Below are 11,781 nucleotides of genomic sequence, written 5' to 3'. Positions count from 1 at the left end.
ACCGAGACACTTTTTTTTTTCTATAATAGTAAAATGACAGTATTCTTACATTCAACCTGTATTTAGAGTGTTTGTGTCCTGCTAATTTTGGGACGCTAAAATGACTATGTTGTCTGCGTCTAATCTTAGTTTTGCGACTGAACTTGGGATCATTTTTCTCCCACTTAATAACATCTTTATTGTTTTTTTTTTTCCTTTGAAACTAACTGTTAACCCAAACTGAGTTGTTCATTGTGTTGTGCCTACTCACTCCAGATCAGTATCTTCATGACCCATCTGTCAAACTACGGCAACGACCGGCTAGGTCTTTACACATTTGAGTCCCTGGTAAAGTTTGTCCAGTGTTGGACTAACCTTCGGCTGCAGACGCTGCCACCTGTGCAACTGGCTGAAAAATACTTCCAGATCTTCCCCGAGGAGAGAGACCCACTCTGGCAGGTTAGTGTACGGATGGTATTTCTTAAGAGAGATCATACTGTATTGTTACTCCCAAACAATTTTCAGCCGCAGCACAAATTTTACATTAGGCCGACCGATATTTTTGGCATGATGTTAGCATAATTATGTAACATCTGAAAGAATTGTTGTTGATTTTGCTGCTGATTTTACATTTACTGCAGTTTTGGAGGTAAACCGCTGCATATAGATAGTTTTCCAATGATGTCACGCGACTACCCATAGTTCCGTAGTCCACCATCTTGTGCGGCAAAAGAGTTTATAGATAGATATTAAATACGGATGCTATGGCTTTTACATATTAACCGTGCTAATTTTCAACCCAGAGCCAAGCAAACGGCATTACCGAGTCTGTTCTGAACACTTTATTTTTCGGGTAATTACATTATACTTTTTTAATTTAATTCATGTGTTTAATGTCAATTAAAATTCAAATATATCAAAATGCACTTTGCATACGTGACAAATGCACACAATGCAAACGTAAATCCTCCATGTAAACTGTTATTCTGAGGATGTTTACAAAAGACAAAAGTACATCCATACGTGTCACTGTGAGTTTTACATTAACACGCTGTATAATATATTACAGAAGACGTACATCCGTACATGTCACTGTGAATTTTACATTAACACGCTGTATAATATATTGATATTTGATGTGATATTTGTATTAACAAATATTTACAACATATTTAATATTTACAAATAATATATTTACAAATAATATTTATTTGCAAATTATTTGTAAAATTATTATTGAATTATTATTTGTTTGTTTGTTTAAACAAACAAATTAAATTGATTAAATTAATTTAAACAAAAAAATTAAATTGATTAAATTATTATTTGTTTGTTTGTTTGTTAAATTATTATTTGTTAAATAATAAATTATTATTTATTTAATTATTAAATTATTATTTGTAAACACATATTTACAAATTATAACAAATATTTGTATTAACGAGTACTTGTGTTAACAAATACCGCATGTGGCGCTTTGGCCCAGAGGCAGTGTCTCTGTCATTGGTGTGGAACCCCAGGGTTCACCTCCTGGGTTCGAATCCCGGTTAGGGCGGTTAATACCTTTCAGTGGACTCACCACCCGCAGGAAGGTTTGGGGGGGTTGCAGTGTGATTTTGGGTGGGGACTGTTGCCCCCGCGACCCGGTAATGGATAAGCGGATGAAAATGGATGGATGGAATATTGCATGATATACTGTACGTTATCTGGCTAATTTTCAATGTCCGTCCGCTTCCACTCAGCTTTGTTGACTTTGTATAGGTCTTTTCCATCCGTTATTTTCAACTTGTCCAAGTGTCTTGCCTTTGTAATTGTGTCCAGTTAATCTCTATACAACAATTTCGTCCGATTGACCTCCGGCGATTTTAATATTCTTGTCTTTTGTTGTCATTATCCATTGTTTACGTCTACCCATTCGCGTCTTTTGCCGCACAACATTGGCCAGTGGCGCGATGCATCATGGGTAATAACGATTGTCGGAAAAACCATCTATATTGGTATCGGTTGATATCGGTCTAGGAAATTAAGCTCTCTGACAATATCAGCATATTGGATATTAGCAAAAAGCTAATATCGGCCATCCCTAATTAGAATAATCCGACGGCACACCACCAAACAAAAATGTTTATGGTTGGAAGTCACCGATTTAGGTACAACATTGTATTGTATGTAAAACGTGTTTCTTTGATGAGTGTGTTTTAAAATTTCCGTGCCTTCGCACTTTTCAGAATCCTTGTCACGATAAAAGACACAAAGATATCTGGTCAAAAGAAAAGACTTGCGATCGACTTCCCAAGTTCCTTGTTGTCGGACCACAGAAAACAGGTATCAAACTCCGAAATCCATCAGCTCACCTCTCTCCTTTGTTCAAACTTGGGTGTAACCAGTTCCATTGCTTTGTCTTTCTCTAAGGCACTACAGCGCTTCATTCATTCCTCAGCCTCCACCCAGCAATTACCAGTTCTTTCCCCAGCCCTGTCACTTTTGAGGAGATTCAGTTCTTCAGTGGAGCCAATTATGACAATGGAATTGACTGGTACGTTCACGCAGCTTCGGTTGTGCACCATGTCGTCAGGAAGTGATTCACGAAAAAGTCACAATGCTAGAGACCGGCATGACTAGGTATTGGTGTACCGCAATTTCCGGACTGTTGAGAGCACATAAATATAAGCCACGCCCACGAAATTTAAAAAGAAAGAAATAATCGGACATATATAGACCGCACTTCTCTGTAAGACACAGGTGGCCGTGTTTTAACATGGGATATTTACACAGAGATTACACAAGATTTTTTTTATTTTTTTTTTATTTTTAATTAAATAAATGCGTTTTTTCTCCCGATCAGTGCCTGTAACATGGCTGGGCACACGTTAGCTCTTTTCTGCTTTGGCGCCCTGACCATAGTTGGAATGCAGAGAGGAGACTTAGTGATCTGCTCCAGGGCTGAAGCTAACATTAGCTCCAGGGCTAACTCCCTTCACTTTGTGCTTGTCCGCAGCAGAGGTAAACAGAAACAGGGAAGTTGGGGTCTTTATTATCAGCCACTCCAACCACAACAGAACATAAACAGCTCCTGTATAACCAACTCACGCTTCAACATGACAGGACTCAAACTGCTCTCAACTTTCGCTACCGTTCTCTTCCTCGCTCCACGCTCATATACAGTAGGTACGGGAGGTATTCAGACCCCTTTAAATTTGTCACTCTTTGTTTCATTGCAGCCATTTGCTAAAATCAAAAAAAGTTCATTTTATTTCTCATTAATGTACACTCAGCACCCCATCTTGACGGAAAAAAAACCAGAAATGTAGAAATTTTTGCAAATGTATTGAAAAAGAAAAATTGAAATATCACATGTGTACATTAATGAGAAATAAAATGAACTTTTTTTGATTTTAGCAAATGGCTGCAATGAAACAAAGAGTGACAAATTTAAAGGGGTCTGAATACCTCCCGTACCTACTGTATATGAGCGTGGAGCGAGGAAGAGAACGGTAGCGAAAGTTGAGAGCAGTTTGAGTCCTGTCATGTTGAAGCGTGAGTTGGTTATACAGGAGCTGTTTATGTTCTGTTGTGGTTGGAGTGGCTGATAATAAAGACCCCAACTTCCCTGTTTCTGTTTACCTCTGCTGCGGACAAGCACAAAGTGAAGGGAGTTAGCCCTGGAGCTAATGTTAGCTTCAGCCCTGGAGCAGATCACTAAGTCTCCTCTCTGCATTCCAACTATGGTCAGGGCGCCAAAGCAGAAAAGAGCTAACGTGTGCCCAGCCATGTTACAGGCACTGATCGGGAGAAAAAACGCATTTATTTAATTAAAAATAAAAAAAAAATAAAAAAAATCTTGTGTAATCTCTGTGTAAATATCCCATGTTAAAACACGGCCACCTGTGTCTTACAGAGAAGTGCGGTCTATATATGTCCGATTATTTCTTTCTTTTTAAATTTCGTGGGCGTGGCTTATATTTATGTGCTCTCAACAGTCCGGAAATTGCGGTACACCAATACCTAGTCATGCCGGTTTTAATATTTTAATTTTGATATTAAAATATTAAATTTAAATTAATAATTGAGTAAAAAAAAAAAGAATTTTTTTTTTTTGTTCCTTTCCTCTTTAGGTACATGGACTTCTTCCCATTCCCCTCCAATGTCAGCACGGATTTCATGTTTGAGAAAAGTGCGAACTACTTTGACACAGAAGTAGCTCCAAAAAGAGCTGCAGCTCTACTGCCCAGAGCCAAAATCCTGGCAGTGCTCATCAACCCATCAGATAGGGCTTACTCGTGGTACCAGGTTAGAAGACCCACAAATCAACCACTGTTTTATATTCTCCGTTTTCTTTTTTTGTACTATACTCAGTCAACTCTCTGTGTAAATGACAACAGCACCAGAGGGCACACCAGGACCCTGCAGCCCTCAACAATACTTTCCATTACGTGGTGACAGCTGGCCCCTCGGCCTCTAAGGACTTGCAAGTTCTTCAGAGACGCTGCCTTAACCCAGGAGCTTACGCTACTCACCTGGAGCACTGGCTTCAACACTACCAGCCCAGCCAGGTGACCGCACAGCACAGATACTGTTGAACATAAATATTTGTATCCTCATATGCATATTTGAAGTATATTTAGTATGTTTCATTCATATTTCCATAATTTGGATTTCTGTATTATTCCAGAGATATTACCAGAATTTTTTTTTAGTAGGAGTAGAGTAGTATTGCACAGTTCAGTAATGCAACACTGAAATTGGCATGTGTGGCATGTGGTTCCGTTATGTGTTTAGTTACACGTCGTCGATGGTGCTCTCCTGCGAACCAACCCAGCACTGGTGATGGATGGAATCCAGAGGTTTCTTGGCATTACCCCCATCTTCAACTACACCCAGGCTCTAATGTAATGCATGTTCACATACCAAAAAAAGAGAAAAAAAATCACATTTCTATACAGCTTAAAGTCACAGTGAGTCACCGTGACTTAATCAGGGACGACTAAGAACACTGAACTAAATTATCCATGTGTGCAGGTTTGATGACGGAAAAGGTTTCTGGTGTCAGCGAGGGGAAGGAGGTCGTCCTAAATGTCTGGGCAAGAGTAAAGGCAGGAAGTATCCAGACATGAATCCTGAGGTCCGTCCCCGTGACACGCTCTTAGTCCTCATTTTCATAGTTTTGTTCATCATTGTTATTATCACACTGCAGTTGTCTTTTTTTTTTTTTTTATGAAATAAGCATCAAACTATGTATTTAAAGGAAGTAGTGAGTCACACACACACATATATATATACATACATATACACATATATGTGAGAGCACCAGCTGGAGCTAATCAACACACACACATATATATATATATATACAGTATATGTATGTATATGTATATATATATATATGTATGTATATATGTATGTACAAATATATGTATATACATATATATACATATATCCATATATGTGTATATATATATGTATATGTATATATATACATGTATATGTATATATACACATATATACATATACATGTATATATATACATATATGTATAAATATATATGTATATATACATATATAGATATATATGTATATATATACATATATAGATATATATGTATATAAATATGTATATATATACATATATATGTGTATATATATATATGTGTGTGTGTTGATTAGTTGCTTTATGTGCTTTACAAGACTTTTCAGCATATAAAATATGTAAATGAATTTTTAAAAAAAGCCAAATTAGACGAATTGCTTTACTATCCGTCAAATATGCTAATATCGCTTTGATATGTATTAAAAATGCTTCTGTGTTGTAGTCGTGATCACATTGAAAATACAGGCAACATTTGAATCAATATCCCTCTATTAATTCTTTCACACTCAAATGCAGATCCAACACATGCTCTAACCCATCAGAATATTTTTTTCCCCTCAGGTATTTACCTTTTTTTTTTTGTGTACACTACAGTCCCGCATCTTTCTGGCTAACTACTACCGTGAGCATAACATGGAGCTGCTTCATCTGCTGAATCGTTTGGGTCAACCGCTGCCATCGTGGCTTCGCCAAGAACTGCAGAGCACCAGCTGGAGCTGAGACCGTCGACCCGCAGGTGCACAGACAGTTGCACTAAACAGAAAGTCTGACTGGAATCTGTGGAGGAGCCAACTGTTTGTTCTGGATTAGAATGGACTAACTAATCTGGAGTCTTAACAGCAGTATGTGCTGAAAGCTTGTGTGGACCCCGATGGACTCTCCTCCCAGCAGTCCACCTGTATTTGTCTGTATTCGTGGGTGAAGCGAAGCTGGGGCTTACTGCTGTCCAGAAGACGAGAGCAACGAGCAGAATGGTGTCATATTGAGCAAGATAGCGCACTGTAATGCAAGGTGTCACACCCCCAGGAGGAGGCAGTATCAGAGGTGAGGTGTATGATGACACACAGGACTAACACACAGACGTATGCATGTCTCGCCCGATCGCGAGAATGGCTGTGAAAATAGTCTTAGGATTTCTTTCCAAAGCAGCTGTACATGGAAGGTTTGGCAGACAGACATGTACATAGAAATACATTTCTTTGCAGATAGGCAATCCTTGGACACGTTCTCCACTCTCAAGATAGGTTTCGTTTGTATGTGGTCACAGGTCAATGTAAATACCATGGTTACATTTGGTACAGGTTTCGTCAATTCCTTGTGTGGTCAAGGCTGTGTTTACACCAACTCATAAAGTTGTGGGGTTTTTTTTTTTTCTTTTTGTTTTTATTATTTAAAAATGTATATTTTAGGGTCTGTGTCAGAGGTGAGCAGCAGCTGCCTTTTTCAGAACAGGAAAATTGAATATCACTTGCCCGATCACATGCACGTGCTCGAGTACGTGGTTTCCACTTCTGTGTTTTACTTTTTCTACTTACATGACATTTCTGTTTAAGAAACTCACTCGCGCTGGTTCAGTGAGGAAGTCGAGTGTATTCCCGGTTCTGCTTTGCGCACACTTAAAGCATGAGTTACCACCCACAGAGTGAAGCATTACTTAAGGTCCAGGTCGATTCAAAACGATACAAACGAGACATTTTTCCTTTTTTTTTTTTTAATCTATGTAGGTTTTGAAAAAACTGACTTTGTCGTGTCGTTTTTAACACGAGGAGAGAATGGCATGACACTACTGAGTCATTGATCTGCCCTTAAGGTGAGAGAATAGCTTTGGTATGAAGTAGTGTCAGCAATGTTACACAAAATCACACGAAATCATGCTTTATAAAAGTTACCGTGGATTTCGGCCTCTGTAACCGTTCAGTATCATGGTGTCGGTGAAATGAGTCTGCTTGTTTTTCCCAGAGTGTGGTGCGCTGCTGCAGTGAAGCATTGATTCCAATAAACATTGAACAGGTCAAAATTGTAAAGCTACAGCAGAGATGAAGTCATTTAGGTTCAATTTAGTGACATTGGAATGTAATGCTATCATCACAGTGCCCCCGTCTGTACAGCTGCTTCAACTATTTCTGATAGATTTTGTCAGACTCTTTTTTTTTTTCTTTTTTTTTTTTTTTTAACATGATTTGTTTTTGTTTTTTTTTATTTGCTTTCTGTGCAAAAAAAAAACACAGCTGCTGCGAACTGGAAGGCTTGTTGCAAAAAAAACCCACAGCTGCTGCGAACTGGAAGGCTTGTGAGAGTCATTTCCTCTCAGGTCTGTTTATAATAGTGATGTCCCAGGTCTGCATTCTTTTGGCTTCCATTTTGACCTTTTTTTAAAAATCCAGGATCTTTTCAGCCCGTTCTAGACTTCAGGACATAAGAGCAACAACAATAAACGTGTGGACACAGGTGGAATAATCAGCCTGGTGCTCACGACTCACATGTCAAAACTCCAAAGACCAAACTAAATAGCGCTTGACACCGCAGTAAGTAGTTCACAGTTCTTGTTGTTCATCCAGACAACAACATTTCTTTGCTCTATCTAAGGTTATCTTTCTCTGAGTTTGTTGCTTCAGTGATCCGGCAAGATTTCATTGTTTGTTTATATCAAAGCTGGAACAAGGCTGCAAAGATCACTGACCAATCACCTCAGCTCATTGGATGTGAATAATGACCGATTTACACTCAAAATCCTGTCTACTGTATCTGTAAGCTGAAATCTGAAACATTAAACTGGTTCAGTCTCGTATGGAGTATGGTGTCGAAGCCGTGTCGTAAAGGAACAGTTGCGGTGTTGCCTTGACTGCTTTGCAAGAAAAGGAGATCTGTTACACCACGTACCGGTCCCTAGGTCCCATACCGGTCAATAGGTCAGGTACCGGGCCACAGTGAAATACAGTGCAATAGGTCATTAGGTACCGGGCCACAGTGAAATACAGTGGGAAGAAATGTACTTCTGTTTTACCAATAATATATAATATAAGTCTAGAAGATGTTTTATTATAAAAATACAATAACAATGACGCAGTATTACCGGTCCGCAGTAATAGCTGATACCCGCCGACTGGTCCTTCGTACAAAAAAAAGGAATGGACCGCGGCGTTATACAACTCTGGTTACAATTTTTAAGACTTTTTTTTTTTGACAGTATCACCATTGTTTTAACAAAGTCATGTGATGTAAAAAAAATGTTTTAGGTGTGGCAGCAGGTTTTAAGACTTTTTTTTTTGACGGTATCACCATTGTTTTAACATTGTTTGTAGAGCCCAATGATACTTAGACAGATGATAAAGTGGTTTATTTTTAAACAAAGTCATGTGATGTAAAAAAAAAAATGTTTTAGGTGTGGCAGCAGGTGCAGTGCTGTCACCTAACATTAAATAATATTAAATGTTACCTGTTGCATCAGAATCGGTTGTTAACATCTGGATGTGACATCATGTCCAAGTGAGGTCAATGTTTCACTTTCAGCGACATACAGTATACTGACTATAACCTGGTGGTTGGTTTTAGTGTTGCGCTAAAGTTGGCTCAGAAGCAGACCAAATATATGTACAACACAAAGAAGACACAATAATTAATTTGGGATTTGGCGCCTAGGGGTTGACTACCAGTTTCTCTTATTGGAACTTCCTTATTTTACCCTAGAAATAACAACCTTGAAGTACCATCGGAACACTCATATTCTCTAATGTAGCTTGTAACGTTACAACCTAATTTTGCATTCATCGAGCACAGCTAGCTTATATGCTATTAAACGCTATGCTAAATGTCTCAAATTGACATTTTTATTTCCAAACTAAGATGAAATGCTTATTGTTACATCACAACAAAGTTGATTGACATTGACAAAACAGCTAATCAGTATGTTATAGTATAAATAACCATCCTGTTTTTTTATATATATATAACAAAATGACCTCCAGATGAATTCTGACCAAATACAACGGTCCTTTAAAGTGGTTAAAAAAAAAGAAAAAGGTTCACACTGATCATACAGGTTGTTATACACAGAGGTCAAACAGCTTCCTCTTGTGGACAGTCTTATAACAGCAGGCGTGGAAAGAAGACTAGAAATCCAGTACAGTATAATAGAGCTGGGGACACCAACGTGGTAGTCCCCATGGACTACGTAAGGTGCCAGCAGCGGATGTTCTTAAAATAAAACAAGTCAACGAGGGTCAACGAGGGTCAAAAATTGTACCTTTACTGTGATTTTTCATTCAGTTACACTTGCAATGATATTCAATGGGTGTAATGGCGAGAATAAGAAGGGTATCATTGTATGATTATTTTAACTATTGTTTGGGAAGTTTGTATCAGACAAGTAGCTCTTCATGTTACGAAGAGCCATTGAAGTAGCCCTCGGTTTCAAAAAGGTTGGAGACCCCTGGTGTAGAGTCTAGGAAACGGGTCACCAACCTTTGTTGATACTCGAGTGTACTTAGTAGGGATGTCCGATAATATCGGCCGGTATTGCTCTCAACCCAGCTTTTATCAGAAAGCGGTAAAAATTGGCGCAGTATCACGTAATTACGTGATAAGTTTCACGTTATTTCGTGATACGTTTCATGTTATTACGTGATACGTTTCACGTTATTACATGTAAACGTAATAACGGGTATCATTGTATGTCAGGTACCAGACTTGATATTTTTCAAAAAAAAGACTTGATATTTTTCTTTCTAAATGCGGTTTTAATTTGAATATGTGACGTGGTGGGAATGCTCTAAGAAACCTTTGGCCTTAATCTGTATGCAGCTGTCACTCTAACACTCCGCCCCATCCCTTTGCCCCCAATTGTACTCACACTACACACACTACACAAACACACAGCAGTGACAGTGTTTTGTTCAATTGTGTTTTCAATCTTTAGTATTGTATATATTTTCCGATTACTACCCCAATTTTAATGTCGTAAAAAAAAAACCAACGCACGGAATTTGTCATTGACTATAATATAGGTAAGGGGTTTCCCAAAGCTTTTTACATGCCAAGGCTTTATCATTTTCTACGCCAGCTATTGGGAAAACATGGATCTTGCAGGGAAAAGGCAGAAGTTTATTAATATAAATAAATTACTGTAATTTTCGGACTATAAGACCCAATCCTTCAGATCCAACTTCTGTGGTTTTCTCAAAAATCGACAGTGTTATAACCCGGTACCGTTATATATTACTTCTGGTCGTGCTTACCGACCTCTAACCGATTTTATAAAGCCGAATCACACAGCGCATTAAACATGAAGCCCAAAATGACGTTTAACTCTGTTATCGCAATCAGAAGACGATCAACAACAACTGTTACAGTATGGTTGGGTAACCCAAACCCGTGCAACGTCGCATCGTACCCGCAAACACCTGTAGACTCTGCGTCGTATTTTTGAATTGTCGATGTATGGTGCGATGCGGGACGACTCAGACGCATGGCTGTCGATTTTTTTTCGTGGTCAAAAACTCTTTTTATTTCAGGCAAATCACACACTCTCTCGCTCCAAAACTACATCCGCACGGAACTGCGTCAGAACAACAATACGGTGGCCATCCAGAAAAAAAATAGTAACAACCGCAAACAACAACAACAGCGCCCCCTTGTGTCCAACTTAGGTCACTACCCTTTTCCACAATTCTCCGTCCCTTGATTGATCTGCGACTTCGTGCGCGCCCATCTCACCGATATTGTCAAAACCCAAGTGAAGCAAACTAATCCGGGGCTTGCCATCATTCCGGGTGGATTAACCAAAGAATTCCAACCGCTAAATATTGGTGTTAACATGGCGTTCAAAGTTAAATTGCGAGCTGCGTGGGAGCATTGGATGACAGAAGGCGAACGCACATTCACCAAGACAGGGAGGCAACGCCGGGCGAGTTACGCCACTATCTGCTTATAGATCGTGGATGCCTGGGCTACGGTATCAATCTCAAATGTCGTCCGAGCTTGCACGAAGGCCGGAATCACCGGGCATGCTTGATTGTTTTGCTTAATTGTTTTTGCTTAATGCGCCTTATGGTCCGAAAAATACAGTATATAATTAGGAAAAGTTTGGCTGGCCGGATTAAGAAGCTGAACGGGCCGCATCCGGACCCCCGGGCCTTAGTTTGCTTGCATTATCAGTGCATGGTGGTTTAAAACTACTGATTTGTCATTCGTCACGAATACTAAATGGACTGTCAACAGGTTAACGCACACAAATCCATCCAGTGAATACACAAACGCAGTCATCAGAATGTACCAGGAGGAGGAGGAAATCTGGCAGAGAGCTGAGCTGAGTAGGTGTGTCGGTAGGATGGTCGTGGGTGTGCAGTTCAGCTGAGAGTAGCTTGTAAAGACAGCAAGTCATGTCGACCCCGAGTGGGCAGTGATGGATCAAAACAACAGACTAGATTTATCCTGTC

At 39.2% G+C, this 11,781-nt stretch overlaps 1 protein-coding gene and 1 long non-coding RNA gene across 2 annotated transcripts in view; both read left to right on the top strand.

The window, feature by feature from the left end:
- The window catches only part of LOC103387783 (bifunctional heparan sulfate N-deacetylase/N-sulfotransferase 2), an 18,014-nt gene extending 11,776 nt beyond the window's left edge, over nt 1–6,238 (top strand). The window contains 9 exon segments of the mRNA XM_008322555.3: nt 203–223; nt 256–438; nt 2,208–2,304; nt 2,392–2,515; nt 4,095–4,269; nt 4,362–4,532; nt 4,759–4,868; nt 4,999–5,101; nt 5,942–6,238. Coding sequence (XP_008320777.1) covers nt 203–223; nt 256–438; nt 2,208–2,304; nt 2,392–2,515; nt 4,095–4,269; nt 4,362–4,532; nt 4,759–4,868; nt 4,999–5,101; nt 5,942–6,067 — 1,110 coding nt within the window. The 3' untranslated portion in view covers nt 6,068–6,238.
- Nucleotides 6,239–7,611: 1,373 nt separating this feature from the next.
- Nucleotides 7,612–8,472, top strand: LOC112487802 (uncharacterized). The gene is made up of 2 exons (XR_003051241.1): nt 7,612–8,256; nt 8,294–8,472. It is a non-coding gene; the product is annotated as an uncharacterized LOC112487802 (long non-coding RNA).
- The last annotated feature ends 3,309 nt before the right edge of the window (nt 8,473–11,781 follow it).

This window comes from Cynoglossus semilaevis, chromosome 12 (assembly GCF_000523025.1).
Source record: "Cynoglossus semilaevis isolate Cse_v1.0 chromosome 12, Cse_v1.0, whole genome shotgun sequence".
Taxonomy (NCBI): domain Eukaryota; kingdom Metazoa; phylum Chordata; class Actinopteri; order Pleuronectiformes; family Cynoglossidae; genus Cynoglossus; species Cynoglossus semilaevis.
This window is presented reverse-complemented; position numbering and strand designations above follow the sequence as displayed.